The sequence below is a fragment of the Ascaphus truei genome, unplaced genomic scaffold (genome assembly GCF_040206685.1).
Source record: "Ascaphus truei isolate aAscTru1 unplaced genomic scaffold, aAscTru1.hap1 HAP1_SCAFFOLD_570, whole genome shotgun sequence".
Taxonomy (NCBI): Eukaryota; Metazoa; Chordata; class Amphibia; order Anura; family Ascaphidae; genus Ascaphus; species Ascaphus truei.
In genome coordinates, this window is record NW_027456902.1 from 31402 (window position 1) to 49129 (window position 17728).

General features: G+C 53.4%; 1 protein-coding gene across 4 annotated transcripts in view; it reads left to right on the forward strand.

Annotated features, from left to right (window-relative positions):
* STX1B (syntaxin 1B) overlaps positions 1 to 17728 on the forward strand; it is a 107013-nt gene that overhangs the window by 19137 nt on the left and 70148 nt on the right. For 2 of the 4 annotated variants that reach the window (XM_075584394.1, XM_075584397.1), the window contains exon 1: positions 595 to 721. The exons of the other annotated variants lie outside the window; for them this stretch is intronic. In XM_075584394.1, the coding sequence (XP_075440509.1) occupies positions 692 to 721 (30 nt within the window). In that variant the 5' untranslated portion in view covers positions 595 to 691. Of the gene's footprint in view, positions 1 to 594; positions 722 to 17728 lie in introns of those variants that run through there. 4 annotated transcript variants of the gene reach the window in all.

Genomic DNA, 17728 nt, shown 5'->3' on the forward strand with positions numbered 1-17728 from the left:
CTTTGCAGATGCTAGTCCTACAGAGACTACAACTCCCATGATCCCCCGGGGCTCCTCTGCACTCCGCGCATGCTCAGTCCTCCTCCTCCCTGCTCCCCCAGCCCCTATCTGTCTCTTTCTCCCGCATCCTCCTCTGCTGCATCAGCACCACAGCATCCCTGAGACAGCACCCAGCCCCTCTCTCTCCCTTTCTCTCGCTCTCTCTCTTTCTCTCTCCTTTTCTCTCTCCATCCTTCTCCCTTCTTTCTCTCTCTGCAACTGGGGCAAAAGGAAGCAAGGAAAAAATCCCCCCCCTCTCCCTACAAACCTTCCTCCCCCCCTTCCCTCCCCCCAGACTGCAGCAATAGGGGGGGGGGGGTGTCACAGGGAAAAAGGACAGACCCTAAAAGGAGCAAAAGAGAGAGAGAGAGGGGGGGGGGATAGGGAAGCAGAAGAGGAGGAAAGGGGAAGATAAAACCCAAAAAATCAAATAGAAGGGTGAAATAAAAAGAGGGAGAGAGAGAGAAGGAACGAGGAGGAGGAGGAGGAGAGAAGGAAGGAAGGTTGTAGGATTGGAAGAGAAGGGCAGCGTGATTTTCCTGGAGGTGGGGGTGGGTGGGGGGGGGGGGGGGAGAGAGAGGTCCCCTGCAGACCGCATCAGAAGGTGGAGAGCTGGTGTGCGTGAGCAAGGTGCAGACCCCACGCAGGAAGGATGAAGGATCGGACTCAGGAGCTGAGGAGCGTAAGGCGGACAACCCTTTTGATTCATCCTCTACCGCTGTCCTTCATTGCTTCCTTTCGCACACACACCCCCCTTGCCTCTCTCTCCACCCCACCCACCCCCTTCCCCTGCCCTCTCTCTCCTTTCCCCGTGGGGGTGGGGAGGGGGGGTATGGGGTAGGAGGGGTGTGTGGGGGGGGGGGGGGGCGGGAAGGGTGCATTGCAGGTCTCTGTCTGACTGATTTATGGCTGGCTGTGTTTGCTGGTGTATTCAGGCAGGGTATGCGTGTGTGTGTGTTTGCTGGTGTATTCAGGCAGGGTATGCGTGTGTGTGTGTGTGTGTTTGCTGGTGTATTCAGGCAGGGTATGCGTGTGTGTGTGTGTGTGTTTGCTGGTGTATTCAGGCAGGGTATGCGTGTGTGTGTATGTGTTTGCTGGTGTATTCAGGCAGGGTATGCGTGTGTGTGTGTGTTTGCTGGTGTATTCAGGCAGGGGTATGCATGTGTGTGTGTGTGTTTGCTGGGGTATCCAGACAGGGCTGTGTGTGTTTGTATGTGTGTGTTAGCTGGGGTACTCAGGCAGGTTTGTGTGTGTGTTTGTGCAGATGTGTGTGTGTGTGCATCTGTAAATGTGTTTGCATTCATTTGTTGTGTACGTGTGAATTTGACTTGATGCAGTTGTGTGAATCGGTGATATGTGTGTGCTTGCATGCAAGGGTGTGTATGTGTATTATTGAAATTGTGTGTATCTTGGAATCTACAGATGTGTATGTGTCAGTCTGTATGTACATTTGTGCATCTGTGTATTTGTCTCCAGTCATCTAATTGTGTATATATGTGTTTCAACATGCACCTGCATGTGTAAATATGTGTGTAAATCTGTACGTGTCTGATTGCATCTGTGTGTATGTAAATGTGTGTGTAAATCTGTGTGTCTGATTGCATCTGTGTGTATGTAAATGTGTGTGTAAATCTGTGTGTCTGATTCCATCTGTGTGTATGTAAAGGTGTGTAACTGTGATTTGCCTTTGTCTGCATGCTTTTGTATTTGTGTGTGTGGTTGCATTTGCGTGCACGTGTAAATTTGTGAATGTGTGTGTGTATCTGTGACTTAATTGACTCCATTCATTTGCGTGTACCGCTGGCTCTGCGTGTAAATGTGCACGGATCTGTTATGCTTCTGCATTTGTCTGTGTATTCCCATGTGTGCCTACATGTGTATGTATATACTTCTGTGTGCGTGTGCACACAAGTGTGTATCTGCTTTCTGTGTATACTTCTATGCACATATGCATACATGGATACAGCCGTGTTGGTCAGTGTGTGTGAATGTATGTGCTGTGTGCCTGGTTGTGCGGTTAAAAGGATTGTGTTTGTATGCGAGTACAGCTTGTGTATGTGTGTGTGTCCCTGCATGTGTCCACGCTTTATTCGTGTATGTGTGTGGGTATATGTGGGAACAGCTCATGTATATGTGCGTGTCTGCATGTATGCACGTTTTATCTATGTGTGCGTATATGTGCAGACAGCTCATGTATGTGTTTGTGTCTGCATGCATGCACGTTTTATCCATGTGTGCATGTAGCAGTGAGTGCCTGCATATCGGTGTGTGTGTATACACATTAGTATGCTGTGTGCATGTCTGCATATGTGTATATTTTTGTGTCATTTTGTTTGAATTTTGCTACTTTGCTGTCATGTATGTCAGCATGTAAATCATTGAGTGAGTTCCTGTGTATGTATGTATTTCTGTGTGCATACAGTATGTATATGTTTGTTCATCTGTGTGTGTGCATGCATGTTTGTGTATATCTGATCTGCCATGTCTCTGTTCAGCTTTCTCTACACGTGTGTAACTGTGATTGTTAGTGTGTACGTGTGATTGTAGGATGGGAAATCCCTGCACTTTGTGTATCAGGAGTAGGTGTGAACGTATTTCCTAAAATAACAACGTGCCAAAGTGGATGTTTTATATAGGAAAAATGTGTGGAGTCTGTATGGGATCAGATGTTGAGTTTGGGGGTCTGTAGAGAATTGGATATGATTTGGGGGGCTGCATAGGAGCAGACACCTGCAGATGATGAGATGGACAGTTTGGGGTCTGTAGAGAGTCAGATGAAGGATTTAGGATCTGTAAAGGGTCAGAACCTTGGTTTGGGATTATTAGCGTAATTAATGGTTGTCTGTATGGGATCAGGTTTGGGGTCTGTATGGGATCAGGTTTGGGGTCTGTATGGAATTAGATGATATGTTTAAGATCTGTAGAGTTATCATACAACGGGTATTGGGTCTGTAATGGGATCAGGTGGTGAGTAAGATCTGATAAGGACAGGGTGTTTGGGATCTTTAGAGAGGTCCTACAAGAATGATTTAATATCCACAGAGAGGTCTGACAGTGGGTGTGGGGTGTACATAGAATTGAGTGCATCTGAAGGTGTGTGTGGGGTGTACATAGAATTGAGTGCATCTCTGGTGTGTGTGGGGTGTACATAGAATTGAGTGCATCTGAATGTGTGTGTGGGGTGTACAGTATATAGAATTGAGTGCATCTCTGGTGTGTGTGGGGTGTACATAGAATTGAGTGCATCTCTGGTGTGTGTCGGGTGTACATAGAATTGAGTGCATCTGAAGGTGTGTGTGGGGTGTACATAGAATTGAGTGCATCTCTGGTGTGTGTGGGGTGTACATAGAATTGAGTGCATCTCTGGTGTGTGTGCGGTGTAAATAGAATTGAGTGCATCTGAAGGTGGGTGTGGGGTGTACATAGAATTGAGTGCATCTGAAGGTGGGTGTGGGGTGTACATAAAATTGAGTGCATCTGAAGGTGGGTGTGGGGTGTATATAGAATTGAGTGCATCCGAAGGTGGGTGTGGGGTGTACATAGAATTGAGTGCATCTGAAGGTGGGTGTGGGGTGTACATAGAATTGAGTGCATCTGAAGGTGGGTGTGGGGTGTACATAGAATTGAGTGCATCTCTGGTGTGTGTGGGGTGTATATAGAATTGAGTGCATCTCTGGTGTGTGTGGGGTGTACATAGAATTGAGTACATCTGAAGGTGGGTGTGGGGTGTACATAGAATTGAGTGCATCTCTGGTGTGTGTGGGGTGTACATAGGATTGAGTTCGTCTCTGGTGTGTGTGGGGTGTATATAGAATTGAGTGCATCTGAAGGTGGGTGTGGGGTGTATATAGAATTGAGTGCATCTCTGGTGTGTGTGGGGTGTACATAGAATTGAGTGCATCTCTGGTGGGAGTGGGGTGTACATAGAATTGAGTGCATCTCTGGTGTGTGTGGGGTGTATATAGAATTGAGTGCATCTGAAGGTGGGTGTGGGGTGTATATAGAATTGAGTGCATCTCTGGTGTGTGTGGGGTGTACATAGAATTGAGTGCATCTCTGGTGTGTGTGGGGTGTACATAGAATTGAGTGCATCTCTGGTGTGTGTGGGGTGTACATAGAATTGAGTGCATCTCTGGTGTGTGTGGGGTGTACATAGAATTGAGTGCATCTGAAGGTGTGTGTGGGGTGTACATAGAATTGAGTGCATCTCTGGTGTGTGTGGGGTGTATATATAATTGAGTGCATCTCTGGTGTGTGTGTGGGGTGTACATAGAATTGAGTGCAGCAAAGTGTGAATATGAGAAATGTAACAAGATTATGTGGGGAAAATTAAATGTACATTCAGATGTGATTCATACTGACAGCGAGTGTGTCACCAACAAATATACACTGTGTGTCACCAACATTTATACACTGTGTCACCACCATTTATACACTGTGTCGCCAACATACATACACTGTGTGTCACCAACATCTATACACTGTGTCACCAACATATATACACTATGTGTCACCAACATATATACACTATGTGTCACCAACATATATACACTGTGTCACCAACATATATACACTGTGTCACCAACATATATACAGTGTGGCACCAACATACATACAGTGTGGCACCAACATACATACAGTGTGGCACCAACATCTATACACTGTGTCACCAACATATATAGTGTGTCACCAACATATATACACTATGTGTCACCAACATATATACACTGCCCCAACATATATAGTGTGTCACCAACATCTATACACTGTGTCACCAACATCTATACACTGTATCACCACCATCTATACACTGTGTCACCAACATATACACTATGTGTCACTAACATATATCTATCTTAATATCTGGTATAGCACATACACAGAGCGAACCCGGATCTTATGCATTTTATACAGACAGTGAGTGTGTCACCAATATTTGTACACACGGTGAGTGCGTCACCAATATTCATACAGACAGTGAGTGTGTCACAAACACATATACAGACAGTGAGTGTGTCACTAACCTTTGTACAGTTAGTGTTTCTCCAAAATGTATTCAGTCAGTGAGTGTGTCACAAACACTTACACGGACTATGAGCGTGTCACTAACACATACAGTGAGTGTGTCACTAACATTTGCACCGACAGCGAGTGTGTCACTAACATTTATACAGTGAGTGTGTCACTAACATTTATACAGCCAGTGAGTGTGTCACTATCACGTATACAGAAAGTGAGTGTGTCTCTAACACTTATATGGTCAGTGAGTGTGTCACTATCACGTATACAGAAAGTGAGTGTGTCTCTAACACTTATATGGTCAGTGAGTGTGTCACTATCACGTATACAGAAAGTGAGTGTGTCTCTAACACTTATATAGTCAGTGAGTGTGTTACTAATACTTATATAGTCAGTGTGTAACTAACAATGATATAGTCAGTGCGTGTGTAACTAACAATGATATAGTCAGTGCGTGCCACTAACACGTATACAGTCAGTGCGTGTGTTACTAACACGTATACAGTCAGTGAGTGTGTCACTAACACTTATATAGTCAGTGCATGTGTCACTAACACGTATACAGTCAGTGAGTGTGTCACTAACACTTATATAGTCAGTGCATGTGTCACTAACACGTATACAGTCAGTGAGTGTGTCACTAACACTTATATAGTCAGTGCATGTGTCACTAACACGTATACAGTCAGTGAGTGTGTCACTAACACGTATATAGTCAGTGCATGTGTCACTAACATTTTACCAAACCAAAGTCTTATTGTTTACATGGAATATCCCATGTGGATCCAGATGACGTGTCTGACTCCAGTGTATATACTGTAGGTACCGGTAACTGCGCCCTTCATATAAACGTGTAAGCCCCAATGACCTTGAATAACCTCAGAACTGACCCTGCTCACCTGTGCTCCCCGGGGAGTGTGGGAGGCAGCGCAGTATAGGGGGAGACCCAGCTCACCTGTGCTCCCCGGGGAGTGTGGGAGACAGCGCAGTATAGGGGGAGACCCTGCTAATCCTGTGCTCCCCGGGGAGTGTGGGAGACAGCGCAGTATAGGGGGAGACCCTGCTCACCTGTGCTCCCCGGGGAGTGTGGGAGGCAGCGCAGTATAGGGGGAGACCCTGCTCACCTGTGCTCCCCGGGGAGTGTGGGAGACAGCGCAGTATAGGGGGAAACCCTGCTCACCTGTGCTCCCCGGGGAGTGTGGGAGGCAGCGCAGTATAGGGGGAGACCCTGCTCAGCTGTGCTCCCCGGGGAGTGTGGGAAACAGCGCAGTATAGGGGGAAACCCTGCTCACCTGTGCTCCCCGGGGAATGTGGGAGGCAGCGCAGTATAGGGGGAAACCCTGCTCACCTGTGCTCCCCGGGGAGTGTGGGAGGCAGCGCAGTATAGGGGGAGACCCTGCTCACCTGTGCTCCCCGGGGAGTGTGGGAGACAGCGCAGTATAGGGGGAGACCCAGCTCACCTGTGCTCCCCGGGGAGTGTGGGAGGCAGCGCAGTATAGGGGGAGACCCTGCTCACCTGTGCTCCCCGGGGAGTGTGGGAGACAGCGCAGTATAGGGGGAGACCCTGCTCACCTGTGCTCCCCGGGGAGTGTGGGAGACAGCGCAGTATAGGGGGAGACCCTGCTAATCCTGTGCTCCCCGGGGAGTGTGGGAGGCAGCGCAGTATAGGGGGAAACCCTGCTCACCTGTGCTCCCCGGGGAGTGTGGGAGGCAGCGCAGTATAGGGGGAAACCCTGCTCACCTGTGCTCCCCGGGGAGTGTGGGAGGCAGCGCAGTATAGGGGGAGACCCTGCTCACCTGTGCTCCCCGGGGAGTGTGGGAGACAGCGCAGTATAGGGGGAAACCCTGCTCACCTGTGCTCCCCGGGGAGTGTGGGAGGCAGCGCAGTATAAGGGGAGACCCTGCTCACCTGTGCTCCCCGGGGAGTGTGGGAGGCAGCGCAGTATAGGGGGACACCCTGCTCACCTGTGCTCCCCGGGGAGTGTGGGAGGCAGCGCAGTATAGGGGGGGACCCTGCTCACCTGTGCTCCCCGGGGAGTGTGGGAGGCAGCGCAGTATAGGGGGAGACCCTGCTCACCTGTGCTCCCCGGGGAGTGTGGGAGACAGCGCAGTATAGGGGGACACCCTGCTCACCTGTGCTCCCCGGGGAGTGTGGGAGGCAGCGCAGTATAGGGGGACACCCTGCTCACCTGTGCTCCCCGGGGAGTGTGGGAGGCAGCGCAGTATAGGGGGAGACCCTGCTCACCTGTGCTCCCCGGGGAGCGTGGGAGACAGCGCAGTATAGGGGGAGACCCTGCTCACCTGTGCTCCCCGGGGAGTGTGGGAGACAGCGCAGTATAGGGGGACACCCTGCTCACCTGTGCTCCCCGGGGAGTGTGGGAGACAGCGCAGTATAGGGGGAAACCCTGCTCACCTGTGCTCCCCGGGGAGTGTGGGAGACAGCGCAGTATAGGGGGAGACCCTGCTCACCTGTGCTCCCCGGGGAGTGTGGGAGACAGCGCAGTATAGGGGGAGACCCTGCTCACCTGTGCTCCCCGGGGAGTGTGGGAGACAGCGCAGTATAGGGGGACACCCTGCTCACCTGTGCTCCCCGGGGAGTGTGGGAGACAGCGCAGTATAGGGGGAGACCCTGCTAATCCTGTGCTCCCCGGGGAGTGTGGGAGACAGCGCAGTATAGGGGGAGACCCAGCTCACCTGTGCTCCCCGGGGAATGTGGGAGGCAGCGCAGTATAGGGGGAGACCCTGCTCACCTGTGCTCCCCGGGGAGTGTGGGAGACAGCGCAGTATAGGGGGAGACCCTGCTCACCTGTGCTCCCCGGGGAGTGTGGGAGACAGCGCAGTATAGGGGGAGACCCTGCTCACCTGTGCTCCCCGGGGAGTGTGGGAGGCAGCGCAGTATAGGGGGAGACCCTGCTCACCTGTGCTCCCCGGGGAGTGTGGGAGGCAGCGCAGTATAGGGGGGGACCCTGCTCACCTGTGCTCCCCGGGGAGTGTGGGAGGCAGTGCAGTATAGATGGAGACCCTGCTCACCTGTGCTCCCCGGGGAGTGTGGGAGACAGCGCAGTATAGGGGGAGACCCTGCTCACCTGTGCTCCCCGGGGAGTGTGGGAGACAGCACAGTATAGGGGGAGACCCTGCTCACCTGTGCTCCCCGGGGAGTGTGGGAGGCAGCGCAGTATAGGGGAGACCCTGCTCACCTGTGCTCCCCGGGGAGTGTGGGAGACAGCGCAGTATAGGGGGAGACCGTGCTCACCTGTGCTCCCCGGGGAGTGTGGGAGGCAGCGCAGTATAGGGGGAGACCCTGCTCACCTGTGCTCCCCGGGGAGTGTGGGAGACAGCGCAGTATAGGGGGAGACCGTGCTCACCTGTGCTCCCCGGGGAGTGTGGGAGGCAGCGCAGTATAGGGGGAGACCCTGCTCACCTGTGCTCCCCGGGGAGTGTGGGAGACAGCGCAGTATAGGGGGAGACCCTGCTCACCTGTGCTCCCCGGGGAGTGTGGGAGACAGCGCAGTATAGGGGGAGACCCTGCTCACCTGTGCTCCCCGGGGAGTGTGGGAGGCAGCGCAGTATAGGGGGAGACCCTGCTCACCTGTGCTCCCCGGGGAGTGTGGGAGACAGCGCAGTATAGGGGGAGACCCTGCTCACCTGTGCTCCCCGGGGAGTGTGGGAGGCAGCGCAGTATAGGGGAAACCCTGCTCACCTGTGCTCCCCGGGGAGTGGGGGAGTGTGGGAGGCAGCGCAGTATAGGGGGAGACCCTGCTCACCTGTGCTCCCCGGGGAGTGTGGGAGGCAGCGCAGTATAGGGGGAGACCCTGCTCACCTGTGCTCCCCGGGGAGTGTGGGAGACAGCGCAGTATAGGGGGAAACCCTGCTCACCTGTGCTCCCCGGGGAGTGTGGGAGACAGCGCAGTATAGGGGGAGACCCTGCTCACCTGTGCTCCCCGGGGAGTGTGGGAGACAGCGCAGTATAGGGGGAAACCCTGCTCACCTGTGCTCCCCGGGGAGTGTGGGAGACAGCGCAGTATAGGGGGAGACCCTGCTCACCTGTGCTCCCCGGGGAGTGTGGGAGGCAGCGCAGTATAGGGGGAGACCCTGCTCACCTGTGCTCCCCGGGGAGTGTGGGAGGCAGCGCAGTATAAGGGGAGACCCTGCTCACCTGTGCTCCCCGGGGAGTGTGGGAGGCAGCGCAGTATAGGGGGACACCCTGCTCACCTGTGCTCCCCGGGGAGTGTGGGAGGCAGCGCAGTATAGGGAGAGACCCTGCTCACCTGTGCTCCCCGGGGAGTGTGGGAGACAGCGCAGTATAGGGGGACACCCTGCTCACCTGTGCTCCCCGGGGAGTGTGGGAGACAGCGCAGTATAGGGGGAGACCGTGCTCACCTGTGCTCCCCGGGGAGTGTGGGAGGCGGCGCAGTATAGGGGGAAACCCTGCTCACCTGTGCTCCCCGGGGAGTGGGGGAGTGTGGGAGGCAGCGCAGTATAGGGGGAGACCCTGCTCACCTGTGCTCCCCGGGGAGTGTGGGAGGCAGCGCAGTATAGGGGGAGACCCTGCTCACCTGTGCTCCCCGGGGAGTGTGGGAGACAGCGCAGTATAGGGGGAAACCCTGCTCACCTGTGCTCCCCGGGGAGTGTGGGAGACAGCGCAGTATAGGGGGAGACCCTGCTCACCTGTGCTCCCCGGGGAGTGTGGGAGACAGCGCAGTATAGGGGGAAACCCTGCTCACCTGTGCTCCCCGGGGAGTGTGGGAGGCAGCGCAGTATAGGGGGAGACCCTGCTCACCTGTGCTCCCCGGGGAGTGTGGGAGGCAGCGCAGTATAGGGGGAGACCCTGCTCACCTGTGCTCCCCGGGGAGTGTGGGAGGCAGCGCAGTATAGGGGGACACCCTGCTCACCTGTGCTCCCCGGGGAGTGTGGGAGGCAGCGCAGTATAGGGAGAGACCCTGCTCACCTGTGCTCCCCGGGGAGTGTGGGAGACAGCGCAGTATAGGGGGACACCCTGCTCACCTGTGCTCCCCGGGGAGTGTGGGAGACAGCGCAGTATAGGGGGACACCCTGCTCACCTGTGCTCCCCGGGGAGTGTGGGAGGCGGCGCAGTATAGGGGGAGACCCTGCTCACCTGTGCTCCCCGGGGAGTGTGGGAGACAGCGCAGTATAGGGGGAGACCCTGCTCACCTGTGCTCCCCGGGGAGTGTGGGAGGCAGCGCAGTATAGGGGGAGACCCTGCTCACCTGTGCTCCCCGGGGAGTGTGGGAGGCAGCGCAGTATAGGGGGAGACCCTGCTCACCTGTGCTCCCCGGGGAGTGTGGGAGACAGCGCAGTATAGGGGGAGACCCTGCTCACCTGTGCTCCCCGGGGAGTGTGGGAGACAGCGCAGTATAGGGGGAGACCCTGCTCACCTGTGCTCCCCGGGGAGTGTGGGAGACAGCGCAGTATAGGGGGAAACCCTGCTCACCTGTGCTCCCCGGGGAGTGTGGGAGGCAGCGCAGTATAGGGGGAGACCCTGCTCACCTCTGTACTTAGCACCATGTTCTGTTGGTTTGGATCCGAGTTGATAGGATGGGACTGCCACTGTATGTTCTATATCTGCAGTGGGACGTTTCTGGCGTCGGGATGTCCGTTTTTAGGGTGGGGCCCCCATCACATGTTCCATCTATACAACAGGACTTTTACAGCTGCCGTTTCTCCACTTAGAAGCCGGAGCCCCCACCAGTGTCCCCCGTTCATACCGCAGTACTTTGGTACAGTTTGTCTCTGATTACGGGATGGTGAGCCCCATAATATATGTAAATATATAATACGTGTGCATATTGATAGGATAGGACTGTTTGTCTGTGTTTCCGGTTATAGGATAGCGCTCCCGTTGTGTATTAGGGGGTTTCCTTTTTGCCCACCAGAGAGACCCCGTTGTATATTCCATGGACACAGCGGGGTTTTTCTTGGTTATGGGCCCGGGCTGTGTCTATTGTTTGATACACAGAGCCCCCCAATGTGTATTCTGATTGAGCCACCTGTGCTGAAGCAGGGATATCCCTAGGCCCTGCTATTGTGGGTCCGACTTTAGCTGTGTCATTGCAGAAACTTCATCTATCACATTGAGGATGAGGTCACCCACACAGGGCGTGATGATGTCATTGCGATGCAGCGTCAGTGTGACTTGGCACGGTTTGTTTTTCCCGTAGCCGGCTGCCACTAGAATGTTCCGAGCTCAGCGCCCCGCTGTCTGTCTCCTATTGGTTGGTCTTTCGGAACCTTCCGCTCATGGGAAAAGTCAGAGCAGGACACGTTTGTATACGGCACGCACAGCCCTCCCCCATCTCTATGTTACTGGTTAAATACTACCGTGATTGGTTACTCACTCATATTTTGGGCTGTTAGGGTCACAACTCAATGGGAACAGGAGCCAATGAGGTTGCAGATCGACCCACAATTGAGAAGCGATCAAACGAATAATAGATTAAGCCAGGGAGCCGCAAGACCCCACCAAACAGGTCAGGTTTTCAGGATATCCCTGCTTTGGCACAGGTGGCTCAACCAGTCCCACCTTCAGCTAAGGTGGCAATCAGTTCCAGCTTCAGCACAGGGGGCTCAATCAGTGGCTCAGTCTTTGACTAAGCCACTGATTGCGCACCCTGTGCTGAAGCAGGGAAAGCCTGAAACCCTGATTCAGGTGCTGGGCGATGAGGTAGCAAGGCTGTATAACAATGGGCGCCCGGAACTTATATACTACAATAATATTGTCCCCGGGCACAGGGACCGCCCTCCATATAGCGGCACAATACTTCATACCAGGCAGGAACACTGCTCTTCGGTCAGCGCCCGTGTACATATCCTGTTCCTTTACCGAGAAGAGACACCGGCCCTCCCCCTAATCATTATGGAACCTCTATCCTCATTATTTCGGAAATACTAGGGCTGTTAGGGGTCCTAGCGGGTCCTGTATATGTAACCCAATACCTGTAGCTGTTTTGGTTACTCTCACTTGTATGTATGTGCAGATCCGCGGTTAAAGCCGATCCGCCGGCCTGCGGGAATCCTGGTCACTGAGGCCCCTCTGGCGCACGCCGTTTCATAGCATGTATCCTGGACTCCCTTAGTCTTCTCTAGGGAACCTAACTGACAAGGTTGCTGTCCCTGTCTAGAACATAACAAAGTTGGGTGCCTGGTTTATTCTATTATCTTAAGAAAATGGGTGTCTACTCCCCCCGAGGCGCTTCTCCTCATGTCCTCCTGAAACCTAAACTTTCAGAACCGTATGTAGCCTTGCGTGATGTCTGGATCCCCCTAGCAACTCAGGGCGGGCCTAGCCTACACTAACACTGCTAGTAACACTTTAAGTAGGGGGTTACACTTACAATGCATCTGATCTCAGACGCGCTATTAGAGAGGGTTGGGGTTACACTTACAATGCATATGATCTCAGACGCGCTATTAGAGAGGGTTGGGGTTACACTTACAATGCATCTGATCTCAGACGCGCTATTAGAGAGGGTTGGGGTTCCTTACAATGCATCTGATCTCAGACGCGATATTAGAGAGGGTTGGGGTTCCTTATAATGCATATGATCTCAGACGCGCTATTAGAGAGGGTTGGGGTTCCTTACAATGCATCTGATCTCAGATGCGCTATTAGAGAGGGTCGGGGTTCCTTACAATGCATCTGATCTCAGACGCGCTATTAGAGAGGGTTTGGGTTCCTTACAATGCATCTGATTTCAGACGCACTATTAGAGAGGGTCGGGGTTCCTTACAATGTATCTGATCTCAAACGCGCTATTAGAGAGGGTCGGGGTTCCTTACAATGCATCTGATTTCAGCCGCATAATTAGAGAGGATTTGGGTTCCTTACAATGCATCTGATTTCAGCCACATTATTAGAGAGGGTTGGGGTTCCTTACAATGCATCTGATCTCAGACGCGCTATTAGAGAGGGTTGGGGTTCCTTACAATGCATCTGATCTCAGACGCGCTATTAGAGAGGGTTGGGGTTCCTTACAATGCATCTGATTTCAGCCGCATTATTAGAGAGGGTTGGGGTTCCTTACAATGCATCTGATTTCAGCCGCATTATTAGAGAGGGTTGGGGTTCCTTACAATGCATCTGATTTCAGCCGCATTATTAGAGAGGGTCGGGGTTCCTTACAATGTATCTGATCTCAGTCGCACTATTAGAGAGGGTTGGGGTTCCTTACAATGCATCTGATCTTAGTCACGCTATTAGAGAGGGTTGGGGTTCCTTACAATGCATCTGATCTCAGACGCGCTATTAGAGAGGGTTGGGGTTCCTTACAATGCATTTGATCTCAGACGCGCTATTAGAGGGGGTTGGGGTTCCTTACAATGCATCTGATCTCAGACGCGCTATTAGAGAGGGTCGGGGTTCCTTACAATGCATCTGATCTCAGACGCGCTATTAGAGAGGGTTGGGGTTCCTTACAATGCATCTGATCTCAGACATGGTATTAGAGACGATTGGGGTTCCTCACAATATAATTATAGAGTGAGTTAGTCCAATAAAAGGTTATAAAAAGCACTGATGTAGATAGCCGGGCACACGGCAGGACGGGACCCCTCCCACCAGCCCAGTGTAAATTTATGGTCACCCCAAGGCTCTCTTCTCGGCTGGAGTTGAAAGGTTACAGGTCCACGTGGCCGAGCAGAGGACGCGGATGCGTCAAATCGGAGAAACTGACTACATCAGCCACAGATCGTTAACAAGGCCTGACACCGATCCATCCAGTCCCAGTCTGGGTGTCGTAACTCCGGCTCCGCTCCGGACACACTTTGCTCCTCCGGAATGGCCTTGGTCAGTAGGAGCCACCGCCGATCCCTTTCATGACAGGCCTCCTCTGGCAGTGAAAGGGTTAATACGCGGTGCGTTCGCACTCTGCGCGATACTCTGTTTATCGCTGGAGCTGCTGCACCTAATTGTGTATCTTTGGTGCAAAATGATACGTGGTGGTAGGTGGGTGGGGGGGGGGGAGATGTCACCCATACGTGTCAATTTGTGGGGTATGGATTGATTATCAGTGAAAGGTTATTGATCGGCAAAGGGCATCCATCATGCGTGATGAATCTGGTGCGGTTTTGCTGTGCAGTGGATGAATGAATAAATTGGGCTCTAGATTGTAAGCTCCTGGGACAAGGGACCCCCTTCCTATTGCCTCAGTTTGTCTTAACATATATGCGGTCTTGCGTCCCGCATGGCGCTGCGCTGCGGAATATGTTGGTGCCGCACAAGTACAAGATAGTAATACATATTTCTCAATGGATCAGCTATTGATCATGGCAGGGATATTGATTATTGGCTGTGTATTAATCAATTGATCAATGGGAAAAAAAGCCAGAAGAGGACAGGACTATGCATGAGGGGTTAGGACAACTGGTCACTGGTATTGATTTCCTTGAAGCGCATTGATTACCGATCAGTTCTGATCTGCGGCTGACGTATTGATCAGAAGGCGTGTATTGAATTTATCATTAGCTGCATAGATATTGATTAGCCGTGTGGGTGGGATCAGGGTGTGGGTCAGGAAAGCAGGACTGAGCAGGGGTAGGGTGACCCTGTGACCTCTTGGGATGATCGCTGGATGGAGCGTGGGGTTTAGTGAGGGGGCTTAGCTGTGGACATATTGATTGCTTCAGAGACCTGATCGGAATAGAAAGAGAAGGATAGTGCCAAAGACGGGCAGTGAGACTGGAGACCGCAGGAAAGACGCATAGCGCAGTCTCTGTCTCCTCTTCTACCGTCTACATTCTCTTTCTAATCTGCACATCTCCCTCTCTTCTCTCTGATTCTCCAACTCTCTCTCCTCTCTCTTATTCTTCATCTCTCTCTCTCTCTCTCTCTCTCTCTCTCTCTCTCTCTCTCTCTCTCTCTCTCTCTCCCTCTCTCACTGTCTCCCTCTCCCTCCCTCCTCTCTCTCTTTCCCTGTCTCGCTCATTCTCTCCCGCTCCCTCTGTCCTTCCTCTAAATGGACACACTCTCTCTGAGACCCTTCCTATTCTCTTCCCTTCCTTTCTCCCCCTCTCTCCCAGCATCTCTCCTCCATCTCTCTCTTCATCCCCCCATGTCTCTCACCCCATTCTCCCCCCTCCCTTTCTCTCACTCTCTTTCTCACAGCCCCTTCTCTCTCCCATATCTCTCTCCCCCTTCTCTCTCTTCTCCCTTCTCTGTTTCTCACCCCCTTCTCTCTCTCTCTCTATCCCCCTTCTCTCTCTCCATCCCCATTTCTCTCCCCCCAATCTCTCTTACTCCCCTTCTCTCCATCCCCCCATCTCTCTCCCCCCAACTCTCTCTCCCCTCCTCTATCTCCCCCATTCCCTCAATCCCCACTTCTCTCTCCCCCTTCTCTCTCTCCCCCCCTTTCTCTCACACCGTCTCTCTCGCTCCCTCTCTCTCTTCTCCCCCCATTATCTCCCCCCCCACTTCTCTCTCGCTCCCTCTCTCTCTCTTCTCCCCCATTATTTCCCCCCCCCCACTTCTCTCTCGCTCCCTCTCTCTCTTCTCCCCCATTATCTCCCCCCCCCTTCTCTCTCCCTCGCCCCTTCTCTCGCTCCCTCTCGCTGCCCTCTCTCTGTGTGCCTGGGTCTGTGCCTGGTGCATGCATGCAGGGAAGAAATACTTTAACAGAATGCAGATCTGACTCAGGCGCGGGAACAAGGGGAGAGGGGAGAGACGCGGGGGGAGAGGGGAGAGACGCGGAGGGGAGGGGAGAGACGCGGAGGGGAAGGGAGAGGGGAGAGACGCGGAGGGGAGAGGGGAGAGACGCGGAGGGGAAGGGAGAGGGGAGAGACGCGGAGGGGAAGGGAGAGACGCGGAGGGGAAGGGAGAGGGGAGAGACGCGGAGGGGAGAGGGGAGAGACGCGGAGGGGAAGGGAGAGGGGAGAGACGCGGAGGGGAGAGACGCGGAGGGGAAGGGAGAGACGCGGAGGGGAAGGGAGAGGGGAGAGACGCGGAGGGGAAGGGAGAGAGGAGAGACGCGGGAAGGGAGAGGGGAGAGACATGGAGGGGAAGGGAGAGACGCGGAGGGGAAGGGAGAGGGGAGAGACGCGGAGGGGAAGGGAGAGGGGAGATACGCGGAGGGGAAGGGAGAGGGGAGAGACGCGGAGGGGAAGGGAGAGGGGAGAGACGCGGAAAGGAAGGGAGAGGGGAGAGGCGCGGAGGGGAAGGGAGACAGTGACACAGAGAGACCGTCTCTTCCATCTGTCCAGGGGCTCGTTGTGTGTGTGTGTGTGTGTGTGTGTGTGATGAGTTTGGCTTGTCCCTTTTGTCATTTTAATAGGTCTTTGTTCTGCTGTTTAGTCCTTTTGAGACTCACACAGTCCTGGGTGTATATGTAATGCAGGGTGACCTGACTACAGAGTATCAGGGACAGGCTCACACAGTCCTGGGTGTATATGAATGTAGGGGACCTGAGTGCAGAGTATCAGGGACAGGCTCACACAGTCCTGGGTGTATATGAATGTAGGGGACCTGAGTGCAGAGTATCAGGGACAGGCTCACACAGTCCTGGGTGTATATGTAATGCAGGGTGACCTGACTACAGAGTATCAGGGACAGGCTCACACAGTCCTGGGTGTATATGAATGTAGGGGACCTGAGTGCAGAGTATCAGGGACAGGCTCACACAGTCCTGGGTGTATATGAATGTAGGGGACCTGAGTGCAGAGTATCAGGGACCGGCTCACACAGTCCTGGGTGTATATGAATGTAGGGGACCTGAGTGCAGAGTATCAGGGACAGGCTCACACAGTCCTGGGTGTATATGTAATGCAGGGTGACCTGACTACAGAGTATCAGGGACAGGCTCACACAGTCCTGGGTGTATATGAATGTAGGGGACCTGAGTGCAGAGTATCAGGGACAGGCTCACACAGTCCTGGGTGTATATGAATGTAGGGGACCTGAGTGCAGAGTATCAGGGACAGGCTCACACAGTCCTGGGTGTATATGAATGTAGGGGACCTGAGTGCAGAGTATCAGGGACAGGCTCACACAGTCCTGGGTGTATATGTAATGTAGGGGACCTGACTGCAGAGTATCAGGGACAGGCTCACACAGTCCTGGGTGTATATGTAATGTAGGGGACCTGACTGCAGAGTATCAGGGACAGGCTCACACAGTCCTAGGTGTATATGTAATGTAGGGGACCTGACTGCAGAGTATCAGGGACAGGCTCACACAGCCCTGGGTGTATATGTAATGTAGGGGACCTGACTGCAGGGTATCAGAGACAGGCTCACACAGCCCTGGGTGTATATGTAATGTAGGGGACCTGACTGCAGAGTATCAGGGACAGGCTCACACAGTCCTGGGTGTATATGTAATGTAGTGTGACCTCCTGACTGCAGAGTACCAGGGACAGGCTCACACAGTCCTGTGTGTATATGTAATGTAGGGTGACCTGACTGCAGGGTGTCAGGGACAGGCTCACATAGTCCCGGGTTTCTATGTAATATAGGATGACCTCCTGACTCCAGCAGTGTACCCAATTTTGCAGTGACCAAGCCTAGGAGTTAGGCCTCACACCGTGCACGCTGTCAGAGAGCGATGTGTCCGTGTAACACACAGAACACACATTATACACACTACACATATGTGGTTACTGGTAAAACAAACGCCCCACTTGATGTAACCATTAGAAGTGGCTCGGGAGACAGATTAAATATT